At 41.1% G+C, this 24,539-nt stretch overlaps 1 protein-coding gene across 5 annotated transcripts in view; it reads right to left on the reverse strand.

Annotated features, from left to right (window-relative positions):
• The window catches only part of LOC134641070 (alkaline phosphatase-like), a 36,251-nt gene that overhangs the window by 7,777 nt on the left and 3,935 nt on the right, over positions 1–24,539 (reverse strand). For 3 of the 5 annotated variants that reach the window (XM_063493266.1, XM_063493270.1, XM_063493269.1), the window contains exons 2-8: positions 18,646–18,739; positions 18,375–18,557; positions 6,638–6,754; positions 6,253–6,368; positions 3,695–3,869; positions 758–930; positions 529–669 (exon numbers count right to left, since the gene is read on the reverse strand). In XM_063493266.1, the coding sequence (XP_063349336.1) occupies positions 529–669; positions 758–930; positions 3,695–3,869; positions 6,253–6,368; positions 6,638–6,754; positions 18,375–18,513 (861 nt within the window). In that variant the 5' untranslated portion in view covers positions 18,514–18,557; positions 18,646–18,739. Of the gene's footprint in view, positions 1–528; positions 670–757; positions 931–3,694; positions 3,870–6,252; positions 6,369–6,637; positions 6,755–18,374; positions 18,558–18,645; positions 18,740–23,681; positions 23,822–24,539 lie in introns of all 5 variants that reach the window. The other 2 variants (XM_063493267.1, XM_063493268.1) reach the window with 1 other exon arrangement.

A 24,539-nucleotide genomic window follows, 5' to 3' on the forward strand; every position in this document is an offset into this window, starting at 1 on the left:
TTCTCTCTAGAAACAACATAGGAGCCCAGCTCAGGTTTGCAAAGCTGCATCTGTACAAACAAGACTTCCGGAACAATGTCTGTTGGTCAGATGGGACCAAAGTGGAGATTTTTCACAGCACCGCATTTGGATAAAACCAAAAGCAGCATATCATCACCTCACACCAGCTGTCAAGCACGGTGGTAGAGGGGTCATGATTTGGATTTGTGTAGCAGTAAGACCTGGGTACCTTGCAGTCATGGAGTTAACAGTGAAATCCTCTGTATACCAAAGTATTCTGCACTTGGGTTCAGTTGTTATGCAATCAATAATCACACAGTATAATATGTCACGTGTTATTGATTAACTGATGTTGTATTTATCTACTTTTAAGATTTTTATTATGTCCTGACACATGAAACTGTAAATTGAAAGAGGGTGTCCGATCTTTTTAATGTGACTGTATATGTACAGGTTTTTAGGTCTTCTGATTTCACACCATATCATACTTCTTACTTCTACCTGTTATTATGAGCAGAGGTGTTTTACCTTCCCAGTTTTTAAGTTCTGCCACTCTTTGATCAGGTCACGCCCATCCATTCTTTCACCGTTTGACAAGTAGTCTGTGGGGTATTCAGGGTCCTTGGTACCAGTAGGGGTCATGTACTTTCTACCGCCGCCAATGATCACCTGAAAACACACACACACACACACACACACTTAAATCAAATTCAGCCGTTCAAAAGTTCAATATATACTGTAAAAAACAGAAGCGTACATCAATGTCTGTGTTGTTGATGAGCTGGAATGAGATATCCGTGCAGCCGTCCTTCTTGGCAGAATCAGGCATATCGGCATCACTGTACCACGTCCTGCTGGCACTGTGGGCGTAGCTGCCTGCTGGGGTGGCGTGTTGCACCCTCGTGGTTGTTACGATGCCCACAGACTTGCCTGCAACGTAAACACAGTAGCTTCCTGCTTAACACAGGTTAACAAAAAGCGCTCTGCTCCATCAACCCGTTCTCACTCCCAAATCGTAACATTTTACGCTAGGTGACAAATCGTCAACATATTACGTTTTCGGGCATCCAAGGCGTTCCTACGTCACGACATCGGAAAACTGCGGACACATGAGAACCGTTTGGACTCAATCTACACATCTTCGCTTTTTCCCTTAAAATCGCTTTAGAAAACACTATTTCACCTCATTAAAGTGCTGGTTAAGGTTAGGAATAAGGTTATGGTTAGGTTTAGCGATAAGGTTAGGTTTAGGCTTAGGTATACGGTTATGGTTAGGTTTAGGCATAAGGTTATGGTTAGGTTTAGGGATAAGGTTAGGTTTAGGCGTAGGGATACGGTTATGGTTAAGGTTAGGAATAAGGTTATGGTTAGGCATAAGGTTATGGTTAAGGTTAGGCATAAGGTTATGGTTAGGCTTAGTGATAAGGTTAAGTTTAGGGCTGCAGTACAGGGCTGGAAACCGCCGCGTACCATAACAACGTGGAAGGTCACCTTTCGCGTTCCTCAGGAACGTCGCAGGACGTGACAAAACGTCGGGATGTTACGCCTCGGGAGTGAGAACGGGCTCGCTCCATGTATGAATACTCTATGAGCAGGTTTCTGGATGAAAAGTCATTAGTCGTTAGTCAAAAACTATCTCAACTCTGAATGCAAAAGTTATCTTGGTGTAAAGTCTAGTAGATACAGTACTTATTGTCCTTTTAGTACTTACTTATCCTTCATCTGAGAGACATTGAAAGTTTATGGTTGCAGTCTCAGTCTCAGTGTGATAGCTGCAAGACGAGCGATGTGACGCCAAATTATCAGACACAGATACTCATGGTTTCATGAAGTGGTGATGTGAGATTACAAATCTCTGTCATGTATCAGAGGGATCAAAGTTCTTTATGCTCACTTGGAAAAAGTGTGCTGAAACTCAAAAGTCATTAAAGACATAACAGTCTTTAATGTGCGCTGTAGGCGGCAGCAAATGGTTGATTAAACAATTAGCCAATCCACAGGCAATTAATCCAAACAATTAGGACAGCTAATTGTTAGAGCGATTTTTCAAAAATGAAAGAAATATGCTTGCAGGGTGTCAAATGTGAGCACTGAGCCTCACTTCGACACTTCACCATGGGGTTTAGAGGGGAATTTTGACACAGTTTTCTAGACTTGATGAATGAATAAAATAAAAATCCAGCTAATATGCAATTTTAATTGTGCAGGGTTATTATTTAAGAGAAAAAAGCAAAGATATCAGTGAAGAAAAGGCCTCCTGTGATGCCTCAGAGTTATCTCAAGAGGTGCCGGGCTCCTGGTGTACCTTGTGACACGACCGTTTCCAAAATGTTTTTTACAACATTAAATAGAAGCAACTTCAAAAAACTGGTTCTCGGCAACATTCGCACACCTGAGCATCGGTCTCTGGCATAGCGCTGGGGTCATGGCCATGACACTCTGCCTGTGTGCGTGTCATGAGATATTTATGGCTGCTGATAACGCTGGAACATGATAACAGTCAAGGTGCTTTCCTGTGTAGTTGATTATGCTGTGGTGGAACCTGAGGCTGCGAGCTGCTGTTGCTCCCTGCTCCCCGGTGGCCCCTGTAATACCACTCTGACAGGGCACTGCAGCTCACAGCAGAGCGCTCAGCTGTAAAATCAGGTTTTGTTGAGGCCATCTAAGACCTGGGGGATTTCTTTTGACAGGAGCTAGAACCTAAATGTGACACGCAGGGCCATGTCAGGTATCTGCCTGCTCTTTGTACAAGAGTCACACAATCCCATTTGTTGCTTCAATCACAGCATCTTTTAAATTCTTATCCTCTGAGTGTGTGCAGCAATGAGTTACACTTGTTCACATGAGCCTATTGCCATCTGCTGAATATCACCATTACCATAAGTCTGTTTTATAAATCATTTGCTCATTATTATACATCATGTAAGCATTATGGTGAAATGTTATGGGCTTTTTTCACTTTAATCTTGTGGTATCTTGTTTTTAAACATCAGTTAAATTCTCATTTAAAGTTATTTTCTTACATTTACAATCATATGCCACTAAATGTCGTCTCCGCCGCTGAATTACCTGTCAACAAAAAAGCTGCAGCAGTGTTTTCTGAAGCATGTCAATTGAATAAAAATGCTAATTTTAATGTTTTTCTGCTCTGCTTTGCGGTTCTCATCATCCACATTTTTGCTGTCATTTTTATGCAAATGTTTCTGTTTCCATTTTTCCGCCTCTGGCATAAAAATATGGCGTAACCTTTTTTTAATTTCACTTACAAAGCTCTGACTGGCTCAACAGTTTTTCCAATTCAAATAAGCTTCACGAAGCACAGCACAAAACTTTTTCCCCACCAATTTATGTTTCAAACATTCAGAATGGCTAGCCATCTTATGTTTCTCTTCTTTTTTTCTATTTGACGCATTCAACGAACTGCAGTAAAATAAGCTTTTTGGTATGATAATGATTAAAAACAAAGTAGTATAGTTGATCTGTAAATATGTGAATATAGAATAAATATGTGAATTTTAAATTTGCCCATTTTTTCCTCAGGTTTTGTGCTACAATCTTTATACATTTGAGCATTAAAGGATGTACTAATACTCCACTACTACTGCTTGGAGTTTTGGTTTACAGATTTTACGTTTACTATTTACGTTCTTTTTAAAGATTCAGTTAATGACATTTCTTGTCTTCAGTTGCTCACCAGCATCTTTGGCCCACTTCAAGATGGACGTCACCTCGTTGCCCTTCTGAGTTCTGCATACTCCGTTGCGACCCGCCGCATTCACTCCAACGATGTTCAGGTTGGTTTTCACCCCACACAGATATGCTGTGGCTGTGGCTGCACTGTCTGCAACCTGGAAGTCCACACTGTAGGTCTGCACAGTACACACACACATACACAAAGGAAAGCTTAAATAAAATATACTGCTCTGCAAAAAGCTTTTAAACTTTAATTACGTGTGAAATAAGTGGTGTAAATATTTTTAGTATTGTCTCATCAAGCTCCCTTTACTCCTAGGGTTGTGTGGTGGTGCCAGAGTAATTGGGCATCTGGAGATGTTTAAAAAATAAAAGGTTTCAAAGTAATAACTCTTCCTTTGTGAGCCATGGTTTCATTGCACCCCACTGAAGTATTTGAAATTCAGTTTACAGTGCTACTGTGCTTGAGCCATTTTTCACATCTTTATATTTATTAAAACATGTGCAAACATTTAAAATAAGGAAAAAAGGTTTTAAAAAACTGATGAACTTGAAATCCAATATTAAATATGACCACCTTTATTCTTCCACACAGCCTGAACTCTCTCAGGCAAGCTTATGTTCCCTTTTCTACCAATTGTCCCACTCTGCTTCTGTAATGTTGAGTTCTGGGCTCTGTGTCATGGTGTGTTTGTCTATCCAGGTATGTTTTTACTGCATTGATAATGTGTTTGGGATTGTTATCATGCTCGAAAGTAAAGCCATTACCAATCAATCTTTATTGTATGGTATTCTATGGTAAATCACAATCTGATGGTACTCTTTTGTGCGAATAATTCGATAAATTTTGACAACATTCGCAACACCACTGGTTGAAATCCAGCCCCGTAACATAAATGAACTTCCACTGTGTTTTACGCGTGGCTGTAGTCACTGTTATACCCTCTTCTAACTTTCTTAAAATACACCATCGTAGATACTGAAGATAATTTAAATTAAAAGTTTTAAATTTGGAGTCCATATCTATTTCCACTAATTTTCATTCCAGGTCTTGTATAATTTGGCATAGCTTAACTTTGTTTTCCCATTTCCCTTCCCCTTGAATGGTTTCTTCCACACTTCCACTGAGAGCATTTCTGACAAGGCTTTAGTGAACAGTGATCATATTAAATTAGAAACAAATGGTCCTTTAACAAGGATATTTTTCCAAGTTACAGACAGAAAACAGCTGGCTTAGCTGTAGCTAAGACTATCTATGGTTCATAGCTAGCTTTACAATTAACAGTTAAAATTCATACACTGTGGCTCGTTTTGCTATAGAATAGCCCGTTATTGCCATTGTATGTGTATATAAAATTACAGAACAATATACAATTTTCTGCTCTAGTTTCTTTTAAAGAAGGTTATGGTGCACTAATTTTCTATGGCACAATAGATGTTTGTCTGATAACAAAGGCTATTTTTGATTTTAACGTTCCTACACACTATTTTCCTATCCTTACCTTTCCTGACAATGATTTTTGATCCATCTCCCTGAAATTAATATCCTCCATTTTTAAGAGGCAGAAAAGTCCCTTTTGCTGTTTTATTTTTAATATGTTTTTAATATAAAATATTGTATTAGTAGATGTTATTATTTAGGGTAAGGCATTAAGTTACAGGCTTGTATTTCTGGTTAGAAGAGTTACAGCCACCTGCTAAAGGCTTTCCAAAGCACGTGCTGTAGACACAAGTTCCAACTGAAATACATTAGTTTAATAATATATATTAGTTACTATGAGACCGGTCTGACATAAGGCCCCTCACACAGAAACTGTATGCCTACAGGGCTGATTGCATTCATATTCAGTACTGAAAATCTAAAATAGGGATGTCAGACTCATTTCCATTGTGACCAGTGAAATTCCTCTTTTTGTCAGTGTAAAAAAAAAAGTTTAATTATAAAATTAATCATTGAGATATCTTAATATAAGAAAAAGAAGTGCGATTTCAACAGGACATTTCAGTTTTTCTACATAATAAAAAAATGCTGCTGCAGTAAATGAAAGAAATCTGTCACCCCAACTCTTTTGGATAAAACTGTAAGAAATCAATGAGTAAAATTACAGAAAAACTTCTGGCAGCTCATTTAATCTTCTGTAATTATAAATCAGAAAGTCTTCTTTCTTTTTTTTTGATACTTCTGAACTTTTCTGTTGTCTTTTCTTAATTTTCTTCTTTTTCTTAATCTGCTACCTAATTACTTTGGGGTAGCATAAATCACCCATGGGCGAGGTCAGTAAAGATAAAGCGTTAAAACGTATGAAAATACACTCAAAAGTCCCAAATTCCTTTATTCATTTTTCTAAAGCTGTGCAAGTGGGCCAGAGTCTGTCAGGCTGATTCTGGCCCCCGGGCCTTATGTTTGAAACCACTGATCTAAAGATAGAGGATGATGCATATATGACTTTACTTCATCACATGTCACACTTGTTTTGGGAGCACCCATAGTGTGTGTGTGTGTGTGTGTGTGTGTGTGTGTGTGTGTGTGTGTGTGTGTGTGTGTGTGTGTGTGTGTACCTTGGCCAGCCCCACATTGGGGAAGGTGTCCATGGTCATCACTGTCTCCTCCCCTGACTCGTTCTCCAGCTGTCCCTTGAGAATACGAGCTGCTGTGAGGGTTGTGAGTCCCATACCTGAGGCCCACAGACACAAGTTCACACACTGTAGCTTTGATAAACACATAAATAACTCCCTCCTGCAGCTTCTTGTTTTCCTTTAAAATATTTGTTTTCTATGTTGTAAATTGGTGGCTAAGCAAACAGAGGAGACAATGCCTGAAATGATTTATGTATATAAAAAAGTAATTCAAGAACTCTTTACTTTCTGCTTGTTTTAACTTTTCAGCCGAGTGAGGCTGTCTAATGTTATTCGTGCAAAGGATTGACAGTGTTGTGTAACCTACCATCTCCAAGGAAAAACAGGATGTTCTTGGCAACGTTGGTGTTCAGCTTCCTGTCTAGTGCTGCCTGCAGTGTCTTCCTTGCCTGTGACCTCCAGAACTCTGAGTTCTCCTCTTCAACTTAAGGCAAACACAGGAGTCAGAGTGGTGTTTAAAACATCAGTTCAAGCAAAAATATGCACTCAACACAAGCACCAGCTTAACTTTTATTGAAGCTTTTCTTACATATTAGAGTTCATCTGATCTTGATACTGGTTGCTTTCAGACAAAACTGTGATAAACACTTAGTATTTCTCACTGTAGCTGGAAATTCAAAGTGTTCTCACAACTGAAGTAAGTACATTGAAATCAGAGATGGAGCGGACAGCAGACAACAGAAAAAAGTGAAGCTAAATCGTACATACCATAATAATTACTCAGTAATCACGCATTCCCTTAAAATTGGAGATATATGGGGACATAGAGGGGCCTTTGAAGCAGTGCACATTCATTATATTAAAAGGGTAACTGATAACTATAGATGAAGCTGCTGCTTAAAGACAGTTTATGTCTGGAGAGTAAATGTTTGGCGCCTATATGTGTTTTATTATACCGGGTGGGCCATTTATATGAATACATTGTCAAAACATGGGAATGGTTGGTGATATTAAACAATAGTTACATTGAAACCAAGCACACCATTGTTTTTCTTGTGACATTACCAATAAGTTTGATGTGTCACATGGCCCTCTTCCTATTGAAAAAACAAAAGTTGTATCCAAGATGGCCGACTTCTAAATGGCCACCATGGCCACCACCCATCATGAGGAGTTTGCCCCCTCACATATACTAATGTGCCACAAACAGGACTTTAATATCACCAACCATTCCCATGTTATTACGATGTATCCATATAAATGGCCCACCCTGTAGTCTAAAAACGCCTTTCTTAATAAGAGTTTTATTCTCTGACTCATCCAGCTATTAAACATTAAAGCCTATTGACTGTAGGAAACTGCCAAAACACTGATGTTTCATACAACAGCGTGTGATGCAGTTAACAAAGCAGCACAATCAGGTTCAAGCTGAAACTTTCTCCTGGTTCGACTCCGTTTGTGTTGTTCTGTGGAGTGAATAATACATAATGTTTTCGAATGGCCTTCTTTTCATCAAACAAGAATACTTTGATGAATTTAGACCATTCTGGGCTTGTAATCTACTGATGTTAATGCTCCAGGTACTCAGCTACATAAAACTATTACTTATTAAATCAGCAGAATAATTTTAATATGTACTAACATAATTACAGAATGAATTTTTAAAATGTTTAATCAGCCTTTTAATTGAGTATTACAATGTGTCTTTGGAACAGGAGGCAGTTAAAAAACATAATAAACACATAATGATTATAGATCCACAATCTTTGTTATTTACAAATTTCTGATCAAGTTAGTTTAGTTTGACCTTGAAATATGTTTTCCATATAGCAACGTTCTAAACCTTTGAACTGTAGCATAATTACAGTTTTATCTAAGATGCTTTGCACGAGTTCCTGAATGTGAAAGTGTTTATAGCGCAACATGTTCCTGCAAGAAATCAGTATCTCACTTCAGGTGTAACTTTAAACTTGGAGAAAACCTCTGCTTAAAATTCCACAGATCACAATCAAAGCCTTGTTCGGCGCATCCTGCAGACATCACTGTGAGCAGTGTTAGAAAGAAACTCTTTCGAGACTTGAACGTGTGTTTACTGCAATGTTTGTTTGTAGCAACAGCTGTCACACCTCACTTTAATGCTCTCTTATCTACTGCAGCACATCTCTGTATCCTGTTAAACAGTTATTCTGATACAGTAGTCCATTAATTCACAGTGATTGCTGATAACAGGGAGTTTTGCGCAACTCCATCTGCACTCAAAGTGCTGACTTGGAAAGTTTGGAAGCTCCTGTCAAAAAACAACCGGGGACCATGAAAGGAAGGGTGGATCATTAAGAAGAAAAAAGGGAAAGTGAAAAGAGGGTAAAGACAGAGCCCAAAGGGAGACGAGAATGGGACTCAGCATTGGTGGATGATGAGTTTTAAAGCTTTAAAATAGAAAAAAAGATGTTTGATTTTTAGGTTAAAAATGGAGAATCATACATCAAACTCAACATTTTCAGGTCACTCTGATGTTATCGTAAAAAAGACCTCCAAATCTAATACTTTGTGTAAAAGCTGCAGATCGAAGGAATGGGGGGGGGGGGGGGGGGGGGGGTGAATTGTGGGTGCTTGTGGGTGAATTTCTGCAGCTGTAACACTGGAAGAAAAAAAATGGAGTTCTGGTTGAAGTGGCACTCAAATACAATACTGAAAGAAAGGACAATGGAAAAACTAATACAAGGACAAGTGGTCTACTTGTTGTGTGCTACCAATAGAAGTTCTGGGTTAGGAGCAGTTCAAGGTTTTTGTTTAAAGGTAAAGAGCTGAAATCGGAAAGGGTTTGAACTGTGTTAAAGGTCGAAACAATGAGTGTACTGTTTGGTTCATCAGCATTTGAAGGCAGCAGAATGAATGTACATTTGAAACGTAAATGAAATGCAAGCTTAAGATGGAAACAGTGGAACTGGTTTTTGATTAAACGCAGGTATTGATTCACTTACAATTAAAATGAACTTCAGCTGAAACATTTAAATGAAAGCAGATGAAGTGGGCATGTCAGCTGATGTGTAAAGTCTGAACGCAGTGGAGCAGTTAATTCAGGAAATATCACTGAAGCACTGAAAGGTTTTCAGTTGAATGTTATAGCCCTTATTGTTGATTTTGTACATGGTGAACACAGTTGAACAGCCATTTGTAGTGTAAATACCGAACACGATTGAAATGACATTTAAAGACTGCGTGTTTGGCTTGATGTGTGAGCCCTGAGGTTCGGTAAATGTAAAACAATGGAAACATTAGGTGAAGAATATGCAGAGGCTGTTATCTGTCAAGAGTTGAGGTTTTTATTCATTTTTAAAAATGTGTCTCTCTCCCTATGCAAAGACAATGGCCAGTCGGTAGAACAGGAAGTCCTGAAGGAAATATTGATTAACCTATTTACTCACTAAAAAGTGTTCCCACACTGGTTACAATACAGCAAGCAGTTGTAATGCTTAAATGTAAAAGCTGGAAATTAGTCAAACTACCCTGTGACACAAAAACTAGACTTATTAGCTGAATGGTCAGTAAAGTGTAAGATATTGGTAAATTAAGTGACATAGGATAAGGTCTGAGCCAGATGTGGCAAAAGTACACACATTCAGTACTTAAGTAGAAGTACAGATACTTCAGCTATTTTTATTCAAAGCTAACTAAACATTGTGCTATATTAATGTAATAATAAAATAATATAAGTAATTTCTATTAAGAGCTCCAGTAGTTTATCTTTGTACTGGCTGTGATCAGCTGATCTGGAACACTGCTGCTCTTTGTGAATATACAAACGGATGTGAGCAGATGTTTCATGAGTTTTCCTGGCTGATTTCCATTATCTACACTGACAGTACACTGTCTTTATACTAAACAGTATCATCAGCCTAACTTCAAATTTATCTCTGCTACACTGGATGTTACCCAAATCACCAACCACACACTGTTCTTTACTTTAAATCCATCACAACACAGCAAACTAACCTGTTTGTCCTGGACTAACCTGCAGAGGAGTCTCATGTCAAACATAATGTCACATGTACAGACTCAATATCTGATTTAGAAAACATCAAAGCAGAAGAAAACCCAAAACAAAACTAAAACAAGAGTTCATTTTCCTTCTTTCCTTACCTGTGGCAATGGATGATCCAAGCACCACCAACAGAAAGAGAGCCAAGAACGACCTTCTTGTGGACTCCATGGCCACGATCGAGTTGGCAGTCTGCTCCTCCTAAGTCTCGAATCAACTCTTCCACTCTAATAATACCCATTTACTATCTAACCTGCTGTCAGTCATCTTTAATAGCATGTCATAAATGCATAAAGACCAATCAAACCGTGACAGCCTTATATGACCCTTTGAGTGAAAAAAAAATGTGTTGTGGTTGGCATAGAGGAGAAATAAGACAAAAAAAAAAACATTAAAAAAATATACCTGCAGCTTAAACTACTGTAATAATAAACCTATGAGTATTTGTGGTTGGTCCTTGACTAGAGGACAGCATTGAATTGAGCGTATACACAGGCATTATTTATGACCCCATGACAAAGATCAAGGAAATGCATGCAAACATACCAAACAGCAATTGAAAGTTTGTGTGTGTGTGTGTGTGTGTGTGTGTGTGTGTGTGTGTGTGTGTGTGTGTGTGTGTGTGTGTGTGTGTGTGTGCGCCAAGGTGGTTTGTAAGGACATTTTGCAAGAATACACGCCACACAGTCCGGACATTTGGAATTATGAGGACAGGGCCGATGTCCTCACAATTCATGGAATGAAAACTCGATGTGAGGGTGCTTATATAGGTGTCAAAAGCCTAAATTCTAAGTTTCAGCAAAAACAAAAAAAAGTCCTTACTATTCACAATTACCCAACTTTTGTGTATAATCTGTGTATCAACACAGCGCCCCTGTAGACCGGTTTGGGTACTGCACCTGGTCATAAATATTCACACAATGTGTATTTTTTAAGGCTTCTGATTGGCTAACAGCCGGAAGGCCCCTATAATTACGGCTTTTGTCAGATAGTGTGTGTTACATAAAAAAATTCTGTGTTCTGATTGGCTGGCAGGTGAAGGTCCCTATAATCAAGGTGGTTTTTTTTAAAAGATTGTGTGTTACAAAGCAAAGTTCTGTGTTCTGACTGGCTGACAGTTGGAAGGTACCCCTTGTTATAGTTTTTGTTAAAAAATTGTGTGTTTCACAACATCACCATAGATAAATCCTTACAACTCCTCTGTTAAAATTAAAACACCACTTTCAGTGATACTAAGATGACTAAACTACTTGATCAAGCACTTAATAGATACTGTAGTTACGGTTTATTCACTCTTGGCTGTTTGATGGTTAATTTTTAAACATTTCTTTTTTCATATTTTGCTCCTAGAATCCTTTATATTATAAACGCTTTTATGATTGTGTGTTTTTGTGTACTATTTGATTATGTCAAATAGTACAGGCACATGTCTCTTTAACAAAAGAGAGCATTCTTTTGTTAAAGAGGCAGTCTAAATTCTTATAAATCATGAAACAATGCACCTGTGATTAATCCATTCATCAGTGAGTACTTCTTAAGAGTTGGCTTCCTCCTCTCTGGTGCCAGAATGTCTTCTTAGACTGCAGTATTTCACAACCACAAGCTTAGTTTCTCACAAGTATAGAATAATGAGTATCTAGTATTACTTAGATGCTTTTTGCTTCTGCGTATAGCTTCCAGCCTCTCTCTTCATGCTCTGGAAACATATTTGCCCCTCTATCCGGTGCTCCCTTGCCACCTTTCCAAATGCCTTCCATGCTATGGCTTTTTGACGCTGTTTTACTCATGGGAGATTACAGTCATGTGAAAGAGAAAATAGAAAGTGAGCCATTGGAGCCACTATCCATGGTGTAAGTACAAAGATCTATCTGTCATGGACCTGGGTCTTTTGACCTAATGTTTTGGGGTTTGTGCGTTTTTGGCATTCTGTATTCTGTTACATCCACCTGTTATTCCAAAGGTTTATTCTATGGTCCCTGGGTTATTCTGTTTAGTTTTGTTTATTGGATTCCCTTCTTGTGTCTTTGCCCTGTCTCCCTCTGTGTGTCTGTGTTTATATAGTTGTGTGAGTTCTTGTTTCCCCTACGTGTGTTTTATTCCATTATGTTTATGCATATTTCCCCATGTGTGCTCTCTCCTTTGTGTTCCCTCGCTCCCTCTCATCTGCCACTCCCTTATCATGTTTCCTGTTTTATTGTGAAGGTCCTGTGTTTCCATGTTCATTCTGTTCAGTTTTGCTCCCCCTGTCTCGTTATGGTTATTCGTGTCAACTGTGTTCCTTGTGTGTTCTCACTTCTTTCTTATCCTTCTGTGTATTTAGGTCAGTGTCTCCCTCAGTCCTGTGTTGCTTCCTCCCTCTTGGCTCTGTGCGTTCCTCTGTGTCCTTCCTCATGTATTTAGGGCTCCCATTATAGTTCATGTTATTTTTCCCAGTTTCGGTTTTGTATGACTTTTTTCGTGCTCAGTAATAAAGCTGTATTTTAAGTTCACATTTCACCCTAGTGAGTTTGCGTTTGGGTCCTATCCTCCCTGAAATCAGCTGCTTTATGACACCATTAGTGCATCAGGAAGATAAACACAAGTGATTAGGTGCTTAGTAAATAGTTCAAGCAGCTGAAATCTCAGGAGGAGGAGGTGGAGCAGGAATCATCATGGAAGGACAAACCCTTGTAGGATGAAGCACTAATCATGGCTCCAAGTGCAAGACCAGTAGAGGCTGGTGTTTACCACACCAGACAGGACCCTAGATGCAGTCTGTGCAAAGATGCCCGCCATATATGACATCTCTCACCTTCTCAACAAAATACAAAGTGTTCTGAATGTGGTGTTTGGAGCTGCTTACAAATGGGTTGTGGACAGAAGACAGAAATGTCAAGATGTTATAGGTGACCAAGCTGACCATCCACACAATTGGTCTTAAACGTACACCCTGTTTATGTATCATTGGTAACCCATAACACACCTCTTTCACCATCTTATAATGCTGTGATTGCAGTCATTCCCCAACTCTCTGTGAATGGTACTCATAAGATAAGATAAGATAAGATAAGATAAGATAAGATAACCTTTATTAGTCCCACGTGTGGGAAATTTCTTTTGTTACAGCAGTGGACAGTGCAAAGTTGCATAGAAAAATTAGAGAAAAAACACTGGAATAATATATCCATAAGATACTGTACACAATAGAATAGAATAAAATAAAATAAAATAAAATAAAATACTATATACAATCAAATAAAATAGAATACAAATGTTATATACAATTGAGTATAATACAATGATGCCAGAAAAGAGTATTGCACTTACTGTTATTGCTATTGCACATGTGTGGATGTGTGTGTTTGATCAGTTGAAGTCTTTGTTGTGGAGTCTGACAGCAGTGGGTAGACCTGTGAAATCTCTCCGTCCCACATCGTGGGTGCCGCAGCCACTGAAGGAGCTGCTCAGTGCTGTCAGAGTCTCCTGCATGAGGTGGGAGATGCTGTCCAACAGGGATGACAGCTTAGCCACCATTCTCCTGTCACTCACCACCTCCACTGTGTCCAGAGGGCATCCTAGAACAGAGCTGGCCCTTCTGATCAGCCTGTTCAGTCCCTTCCTGTTCCCAGCAGAGATGTTGCCGCCCCAGCAGACCACACCGTAAAAGATAGCTGAGGCCACCACAGAGTCATAGAAGGTCTTCAGGAGTGGGCCCTTCACTCCAAAAGACCTGAGTCTCCGCAACAAGTACAGCCTGCTCTGCCCTTTCCTGTAGAGGGCATCTGAGTTATGAGTCCAGTCCAGTTTATCGTTCAGATGAACAACAAGGCACCTGTAGCTGTCCACAGTCTCAATGTCCATACCTTGGATGTTCAGTGGTTGCAGTGGGGGATGTTTGTGCCTGCAGAAGTCTACCACCAGCTCCTTGGTTTTACTAGTTTTGATCTGGAGGTAGTTCTGCTGGCACCAGTCTACAAAGTCTTGTGTCAGTTCTCTGCACTCCTTGTCGTCCCCATCAGTGATGAGGTCAAGTATTGCAGAGTCGTCAGAGCACTTCTGCAGGAAGCACTGGGTGGAGTTGTGGGAGAAGTCTGCAGTGTAGATGGTGAAGATGAACGGTGCCAGAACCGTTCCCTGTGGGGCCCCCGCACTGCAGACAACCCTGTCCGACACACAGCCCTGAGTCCTCACATACTGTAGTCGGTTGGTGAGGTAGTCCAAAATCCAGGTAGTGAGGTGATGGTCCACTCCTGAGTTCTCCAGCTTGTCCTTCAGGACCGAGGGCAGAATGGTGTTAAAGGCACTGGAGAAATCAAAGAACATGATTCTCACAGTGCTCCCAGCGGTCTCCAGGTGAGAGAGGGAACGATGCATGAGGTGAATGATGGCATCATCCGCTCCAATGCCAGGCTGGTATGCAAACTGAAGCGGGTCCAGTGATGAACTCACCAGGCGCCGAAACTGAGCCAGGACTAGCCGCTCCAGGATCTTCCTCAGGATGTCAGAGCCACCGGACTATAGCTGTTGAGGTCCTTGGGGTGTTAAGTCTCTGGCACTGGTACGACACAGGAGGTTTTCCAGAGCTGTGGGACTCTCCCCAGCCTCAGGCTCAGGTTGACCAGGTGCTCCATCACCTCACACAGTTGGTCTGCACAGGACCTGACGACCCGTGAGCTGATGCCATCTGGACCCGCAGCTTTCCTGGCTTTAATCCTCCTCAGTTCCCTCCTAACCTGTCCGTTGAGACAGACAGGCTGGAGCCTTGTGTTGAGTGTGTATTGGATGCTGTTGTTGGGGGTGGGGAGGAGGGAGCAGGGTGAGTAGAGGAGGTGTTAAGTATCTGAGGTGTCAGAGGTGGAACAGCAGCAGTGGGGGTGGGTGAGTCTGCAGCCGATGTTGAAGACTGCCTCATGGATGAATCAAATCTGTTGAAGAAATGATTCAGTTCATTTGCCCACCTCACATCCCCCCCAGGCAGAAAGTTCTGACCTTTGTGGCCTGAGATGGTTCTGAGGCCTCTCCAGACCTCGCCAATGTTGTTTTGTGGAAGCTGGTTCTCCATCTTCTGCCTGTAGCTGTCCTTCCCTTTCTTTATCAGTACCCTTAGCTCTCTCTGCACCCTTTTCAGCTCCTCCTTGTCTCTAGATTTGAAGGCCCTCATGGCCACTGATCAATGGTCACGACAATTTGGATACTAATGATCATGGAACTGACCTCACAGCCCTTTGTTGGTGCTAGTTTCTGTCATTATGCAAATGTACTCTTGCTGTACTGTAATGAACACATACATAGTTTGCCACATTCTTTGCTCACATTCTAGGTACGTGTCAGTATGGAGATACTCTGCAGGATTACCTGCAAAGAATTCATGACTGTGAATGTGCCTGTGAATGTGCCTATGTGTGTGTGTGTGTGTGTGTGTGTGTGTGTGTGTGTGTGTGTGTGTGTGTGTGTGTGTGTGTGTGTGTGTGTGTCTGAGCATGCTGGCAGAAGTCAGTCTATCAAAAGGACAACCCCAGCAGCTCTTTCAATTCTCAGCACGCCTCCTACACACATACACAGAAGTATATTCACAAACACCAGTGTGTTCTAGAGTAACTAGCTCAAATACGCACTAAGCCCACCAAATGCTCACTTAACACATTCGCACATGCCTGCTTAATGCATTAACACACTTGCTGACATTCACACAGTGTATCCAGTCACCCACAGTAGCACCATAACAGACTACAAGGTGAAACTTGATAAACAAATAAAGAGAGTCAGCACAAGTGGCAGCTCCCTGAGATGAAGAGGAGTACAATGTGTAGTAATATCTCTCCAACAACTACCCCCACTGCTTCCAACTGTAATACTGAAACAAAGAAATGAATGAAATGAAATGATTTGAAGCTTTTATGTTTACATGCTGTTATCTACCATTTAAAACAAAGCACTTCTTACAAAAAAAACACTCTCTGGTATGTATTACAGTTAGCTGGCCAGGATCAACTAATACTATACAAATATAGTACTGTTTGAACTATATAAATAGTACTATATACAAAGAGTACAGGTTTAGTCCTGATACTGTGTTGAGCTTATGTATGGATGTAATGCTTGACTGAAAACATTTAGGTGCCTCATCAATACACGTACACACAAGACCATGAGATCACAAAGACAAGACGGATGAGTAAACAGTTAAAGAGGACAGAAAAAAAAGAAGGCAGAACAGAGGAGGCACAGAAGAAAATCGCTCTGTTACGGTGCCACTAGCCGGGGGCAAAACCTTACTGTGCAAATTAACTTTGAGAGTCTGCATTGCAGGGAGCGAGCAAAAGAATAGAGGGAGAGTGGGCAGGAGGGGCAGGGTAGAAAAGATGGAAAAGAGGTAAGAGAAACAGAGGGCAGGGGGAGAAAAATTTAAAGAACAGACAGCGAACGGAAGCAAAGAGAATAAATACAGGGGACAAGAGTGAGTGAAAGAGTAGGCAAAGATGAAGTGAGTCAGGGAAAGAAAGAGGAGACAGATGAGCTGTGGTGAGTGCGCTCTCTCTCAGAGGAACATGTGAGGAGGAGAAGAGTTAAAGACAACAAATGCTAACATGTGATCAGTGTCTGGATATCTTACCTGACCAATGACATTTGAGCCTCCTTGTATTTACACCTGGTATTAATGAGTGTTCTTGTTGTCTCAGTTTTGCCTGCTTTGTGATTACATCTCAATATTCAAATTAGGAAGGCAGGTGTGACTGGCTGTGGAAAAACAATCAGGCTGTTCCAGGAAAGCTCTACTTACCTACTCGACATAAGGAAAATAACATCTTAACCGTGGTTATGTCATTAGAGTTATCTCAGCTCGGGCTGAACTCACTCTGCATTACAAAACTGCACAAAACTGTAAGCTCTTGTGTTTTGATTGAACTTTTGGAAGTCAGGGAATTTATCGCCACATTGCCCGTCTCATTATACAGCAGTGCTGTGCAGTACTGCAGCTCTTTGTTGTTCATCTGATACCAAGTAAATATGGAAGCAGCATTGCCAATACCAATACAGATACAGATACTTTTAACCTATAAAGGCAGCTTATATAGCGGAGAGCAATGTGTCAGTATTTATGAGCTCAATCTTCACTAATTTGCACATTTTAAACACATTTTAATGACCACTAAATCACTGTGATTTACTGCAATTACAGCGATTGTGATTATTTTCATGATGCTTAGTTGACACAACAAAGTACACCTGTCATTTTTTCATGTGTTTTGAAAATAAATTTTTTTGGAAACCTTGAATGTTTACATTGGGTCAACATCTGTTGTTTAAATGTGCAATAGGCTATAAAATAAAATAGATGTGACAGTTTAACGCAATTTCAGTGAACTACAAATTGCACTTGGAGGACAGAAGCAAAGTATTAATACTAACATGCTAGTTGTGATCTGACACCAATACCTGTGGTGGTATCAATACTATTGTTTTTCAGATCGATCCGCCCACATCCACTGTACAGTGTGGCTGATTTAATCCTGTTTGAGATCCAGCCACAAACCACTCTTCCTTCACATGTGTTGCAATTAGCAATCAGTGCAGCAATGATATTATTAATGTGTGTAACTCAGGCAAGGGATTACCTCCTTTCCCCATGTTTACCTGATCACACTAACAGTGACAATGTTGTGTTTGACACAGCATTAGATGGAAGTGCTGGGGTGGAGGTGGGTTGCAAAAGCGCTTGCACAGGATGTAGGCTGAAGCAGCTTAAATAGCTGTGACATAGGAGATCTGAGTACTAACCACCAATCAGCTGATTGTGGTTGATGTTTCTGTGAACAGGTCTTGTTTAATGCTAAATTGTACCTGCAGTGATTTATTGAAGTTCATGAGCATACAAAACTGATATGCCGTTAATATAGTGGTCATGAGTTTGCTGTTAAATTAGCCTACATTTACTCTTATTATGGTTTCTTGTGTAACTAATGCTTCATCATGATGTTTTCATATGCCCTCTTGCCTTAAGTCATTGTTTCAGTTTGTTACCAGTGCCTATGCAAACACTCTCTATAACTTTTTATAATACATCATAAGAAACACAAAATCTTACCAGCAGCAAAGCGTGCCTCCTGCTCTCCTTCAGTGAGGTCAGAATAGGAGTTGAAGTCTGATTCCAGGGCCGCTGTAGTGTCTATAGGCTTGCACCAGCCTTTCCACTCTATTAGATGGGCTACTCTGCCCTGTGCCATGGCTGTAGGCTTCGTCACATGGTCCTTGACCACCTGGGAAATACCTATATGCCAAATATCAAGGATTAGACTGCAACATGACCTCACAATGATCAGGTGTTTTCACCATGCACGATATCATGCAGCACTCACCATGCAGGGAGGATCATGCTAACGCAGCAATCTCTTGAATAGTGAGAGCTCTTCTTGATTTTGGTAACATTTCAATGGTGTCGTCAACATTCACCTGAAACGGCAGAAAAGAAAAGAAAAAAAAAAAAATAAGAGTGTGTGAAAACTCATACAGTAGCTCAGCGTGAATGTGAGCCAGCTCTGAATACATCCTGCTATGAGTCACAGGAAAAAACACAGTGCTGCCGTTTGATAGAGAAGGAACTCCTGGATTCAGAGTACAGAGTACTACTACAAGCCTTTGTGAACTGAAGAATTTTCTCTTTACACACTTTAATCTGTGTTTTAATGAGTTGCACGCTGCACACCATCAATAATGTAAAGCAGCTACTCCAAAGCTGGACTGTGCTTATGTTTAACCGACCTATATAGCACGCAATAGCAAGTTAAATGTCCTATTTAAGCACTTTGGATGAGCATAGTGTTTCATGTTGAAGGGATGAAACAGAAGTTGCAGAAAAATGCTTTAGTGGTTTTGCCTGCTGGCTAATTAGCAAACTAATAGTTCAGGTAACTGAGAAGATGCTTCTCAAGATACAATGGAGGATTTAGCTATGCGGCTGCAAGAACGGAGATGGTTGAGGAAATGGAGCATTTCTATGTGTTTCACTGATATTTATTTACAGATTATCTCCAAACAGCTGTTACCCAAGTGAATCCCTCCAGTGGCATCAACTCTGACAGGTCGATTTTTATTTTTTTGACATAGTTAAAATTCTGTCTGTTTGAATGTGTGTGTGTCTGTGTGTAGACAGGTAATTTCCCCATAGAGAACTAAGAGAAGCAGACTGAAGACAAAAAGATGGTCCCCTTCCTCCCTCCACCCTGTCCTCAGTCAAATCTGTCTGCTCTGTAAACTCAAACCACAGAGGGAGTATCAGGTGTTGACGAGTTCCTTTGTCTGCTAACTTTTCATAGCACGACCTGTACTCACGTGGGAGCACGTCAGCAGCAAGGGCTGCATGCTGAGCTAATGCTCCCACGTTGTTACTTGATATGGGTCAACACACTTGGCTGACTGAGCAATTTGATGATATTTTTTTGTAAAAGGCTGAAGAGGATCTCAACAGGTACAGGTTGTCTCCAATCCCACTGTGACTGACAATGGAGCTGTCTGATGCTCTAGTTTCAATCATCTAAAGGAACAGCACTGGACTACTTGACCTACTATGAAAGCCATATTTCCCTTCCTCGTTTCAGTGAGTCACCAGTCTATGCAGGCCGCATCTGATGTGCAATGAACACTGGTGATGAAGTTAGCTCAACACAGGAGCTTCACCCTGACCTTGTCGTGCCAAGTCCACTTAACCGCAACAAAACAGCAGCCTGAATAAATGAACAACAACAAAACTATCTGTCAGATGGGCGCTGTCACGGCAGAGGGGATCCCACACTCAAGACGTGCTAATCCTCCTGTGTCGCAGAGCTGCTCACAGATCGGAGGGAGGATAATCTGGAGGAGACGTGATGCATAGCATCAAGGAGCTCTAGAATAACATATGATGTTGGGCTTTAATTGAAAATCAGAAACCACCCACAGCTAAATATCTTATTTGTTAGAGTGAATTGTTAAATGTTTGTCATTTTTATGCTTACCATCCATTTCTACATTGTTTAACTGTGGGATGAAAGCAATTCCACAGTCCCCCTCCCCAGATTCTTGAGTTTTTGGGTGAGGGGCTGTAGGTTTGATTACAGACACATCCTATCTGGAAGGGCTGTTTGATGTAAGCTTTCTGCCCAGCAGGAGGTCTCTCTCTCACACACACACACACACACACACACACACACACACACACACACACACACACACACACACACACACACATAGACATACAGTGCCTCGTCTTTGTAACCAAGGGGGGTTAAGAGGGGAGGTACGTGTTGTAAACTATTGTGTGAACTGTAACAGTTTGTCAATAAATAGCTGCGAGGGAAGCTGCTCTTTGAAGGACTTTGGGCTGGAGACAGGTTAGGAGCGTGAGCTCCAAGAGCTGGTTCTTGACCAAAGGCCTCCCTTGCGCAAGTAATCGATCGAACGCTGTTGCCTTGTTTTTCTTTCATGGGAATAAGTCCTGGATACAGCGGGGTCTGAGTTTAGACCCAACATTATTTGCTTTCAAACAGCTGCTCTGAGAAAGTCTAACATGGGAGGATTTTATACATCATCGGGGAAAATCCATCTCAAGGACTCATGTCTAACCCTGCCTCATGAATCTAAACTTCATTTCACAGCTTGTTTTTTTTTCAGTGGAATATTCCATGATGATTTCAGGGGGATATCGTTACCCCAACACGATGCGCTTTTTCTTATTCTGATAAAGAACACAAGCTTTTGAAAAACATGGGTACAAGCTCTCTGCTTGAGCATCATCATGCTGACTGCCGACTCTGCTCCTCCACCGACTCCCTCCCTCCCTGCTCTCCCACTGCCCCACTGAACAGCAGAGTGAACACGAAGACATGAACCGTACTCAGAGCAGACAGGGTGCTCAAGGCTGCTGTGCAGAATCTTTATTCAGTGCAACGTAGCACACATTTATATACTTCAGATATTTTAAATACAACCGACTGAGTTTTAATGTCAAAATCCTTCATTTTAAAGTTTCATGTCTGCAGGTCAATGTACTGGCTCCTGTAAGAACAACAGTGCAAATACGCACGTACACACATCACATCAGAATCCATAAAACCGCATAGTCTACTGATTGCCAGCAGCAAAGAGGCTGCTCAGGTTCACCTTTGGCTTTTAAATCATTGGTTAAGTGCTGTCTGTGTGAGCCGTGGCCTGGAGACAGCACAGAGAAAAATGCAGTGGACTCATCAGAGCAACTTGCCTTATCCGTGCATCTTTAACTGCATCACCTGAAAGCCTGCACACTGAGATAAAAGCATACTTTGAGGTTTAATTCTTTTATTTTTATTTACTTTTTTCTTATTAAATTTTTTACAAAGATTGTCACTCCATTAAAAAAACTGTAGCCGTTGCCATACATATATCGATTAACTGCCACCAAAGTACATTTGCTAACACAATTTTTTTCAATCTATCTGAAATAACGATGTCATCTGTGATTGACTGATTTACCAGTGGAGAATCCTGTGCTCTTATTTTGAAAGTTCTGTTGCTGTTAAACCAGCTAGGCTTAGCTCTTCTTGTCCTGCTGGGCTTGTTATTGCGGTGGCCCTGGATATCTTTCAGCTACTCCGTCAGGATCTGGGATTCCAACTCCACCATCTTGGACTGCAGTTTGTGAAAGGAGTTCCTCTTTGCCTGTGCTGAGAGCTGGAGGGCCACTCTTACCAGAACCTGCAGCAGGTCTAAAAGCAGTTCACAGGGCAGAACTAGGGCTACCGCTGACAGCTGCAGTACAAGATGGTGGAATTGAACCCATTATCTGTCACAAAATACTTGGGAATTCAATTTTTTGTAGAGGAGAGCCTTACAAATGGTATTGTTTATTCACCACAAATAGAATCTAAATCTGTGGGGAAACACTGGAATGTGCTGCATTTGCTATTGTACCTGTGATTAAGAACCTAAAGTGGATTATTAGGCTTACCTATTTCACTGGTCTGCAGTGACACAGCCACAGAATAACATAAAACAATGCCCCAGGTTTTCCAGTAAGCCTGGCAGAGAAGCATTTTACAGCCATAGCTTCTGTTTTATGGGCTAATTGAGGTCACGTCACAGCAGAAATCTAACTTGTACCATTGTACTGGCCAACTGAGTCAATTACCCTGTTCTTGTTTACCAAATGTCAACCCCTTCTTCTGCCACCCATACATGACAAAAAAAAGTTGAGAATTCAAGCCCTCAGAGCTGTTAGTGGAACAGAGCGCTGTGGCTTCTGCTTCCACTTGTGGAAAATAACCTGAATATTTTGACACGCCACGTTTCTACCGTCTTCCTCTTTTCTCACCCTCTCTCTGTCTGTTAACTTTTCCACAATGGGAACATTTCTATGGCAACCAGTCACCGTGGAACAATTCCTCCCGGCGTGTCTGCGTGCGTGATTCACCAATGATGTCACACACTCAGAACACCAACCGACAGCCAGATTAGAGACTCTCACACATGGCGTCCTGCTTTCTTTTTACAGTAGACGCTGTAGCATTAAATAGAAATGTAGGATGCTGAAGCAGGGTCCGTTAAATGTGAAGCATTAGAGCACTTCCTCTGTAATATAGATGTGTTGAGCTCAGCAGTCCAGCCAAGCTGTCTCTCACAGTCTCCGATGTTCAATATCAGGCCCGCCCATGAAGAGCGAGAGGCTGCATTTCGTAATGGATCACTTAGATGCCGCTAATCAGTGCCTGGCTGGCTCTATGCGACACATCTTATTCACACCCAGATGGTATGCACTGACAAAACTGGGCAAGGTGGATTCATCATCACTCTTGTCATCTCTCAGCCAATTATGAGCATGCTAACTCTCACTGCTGTTGCATTAAGTAGCTTGCTGTAGCTGAACCCCTTCTTCGTTCCTTATAGAAATCTTTTAGATAGGTCAAAGCATTGGGGTCACATAGATTAGTAGATTCACATTCAAGATGATATTTGCAAAACTTCACAGAGAGAGCCACTGGACTCACCCTCCTTTTTTAAAATATATGTCTGCCACACAAGGGCATCCCCGAAGGCTTTTTATAGTTTTGCGAGAGAGCATGTCAAGCCTTGAGTCCACCTGTATTTTCAATTGTCAGAACAGAAATACAGATTGAAATGTGAAAATGTGTTCATCTGTAGGCTTGTGAATTCAAATGAACATCCAGGCAGATGCTCCAGTTGGGCATATGCGGAGCAACGGCGCTCTCAGTGTACTAGCTCTCGTCTTCATTTGAATCGCCATTAGTGCCCATTAGAAAGCACTCACAACTGTGTTTAAATGTCTAACGTGAACTGTAGCCGAGCTATCCAACAGAAAACACTGCACGGGGTCGTTATGTCACAAAAACCTTTTTTTCTATGATAAAGAGAGAATTAAGGGCACCTCGCTGAAGTCCAGTGCGCCCAAAGGTGCTGTCAGTATCAGCCTGCGCGCCAAGGAGGTCCGCGTGCTCCCCAGGAGCGCTAGGTCAGACAGGGAGCTTGCCGCGCTCCAGTCCACGCGCAACGAACCGTCAACCGCCACTGTCAGGAGGAAGAGAGCCACGTGAGGATTATATCAAACGAACATGTCAGAAAACAACTCCACGCCGCATTCTTGCTCCGTAAAGCGTTGAATAGCGACATAAATAATAAGCAAAAATGTGACACTATGACAAAAGCCACAGTAACGTGGCAATAAAGCGTAATTAATGATTCGTAACGTGCTTTTTTTTTCTTACTGCACTGGAGTTTTAAGGCTTAAGCTAACCTTGTGTGTTTCAAAGTTTCAGTCACCATGCCAACGTCATGCCTCCAGGGGGCCCACAGGTCGGGCGCTCAGGGGTGATGACCATATAAGGTAATGTGGTGTTCGCGTCTCACTAACGTTGCGTTTGTTTGTTTGTTTGTTTGTTTGTTTGTTTGTTTGTTTGTTTGTTTTAACGGAAAAAAATTAAAACACCGAATTTCCCTTTAACTACCAAATTCCTAAACACGCTGTAGTAAATACAATAAAATAAAAAATGAAATAACGTAATAACAATGAACCCGAATGTTAAACAGTACAAATTTAAATTGAGGCCTTAAAAGGTGTATTTACTGTAAGTGCTTTCCTCCTTATGTAATTATACAAGTGTTGGGCTTCTTTATTGCAGCGCATTCTGAGGCTATATGTAGTGAGATAACAAGAGGCGGGCGGTGCATATACTTCCATGCACTTAAAGCCATGCCACATCATGCACACGTACGGTTCTGGCGGCAG

The sequence above is a fragment of the Pelmatolapia mariae genome, linkage group LG14 (genome assembly GCF_036321145.2).
Source record: "Pelmatolapia mariae isolate MD_Pm_ZW linkage group LG14, Pm_UMD_F_2, whole genome shotgun sequence".
Classification (NCBI taxonomy): Eukaryota; Metazoa; Chordata; class Actinopteri; order Cichliformes; family Cichlidae; genus Pelmatolapia; species Pelmatolapia mariae.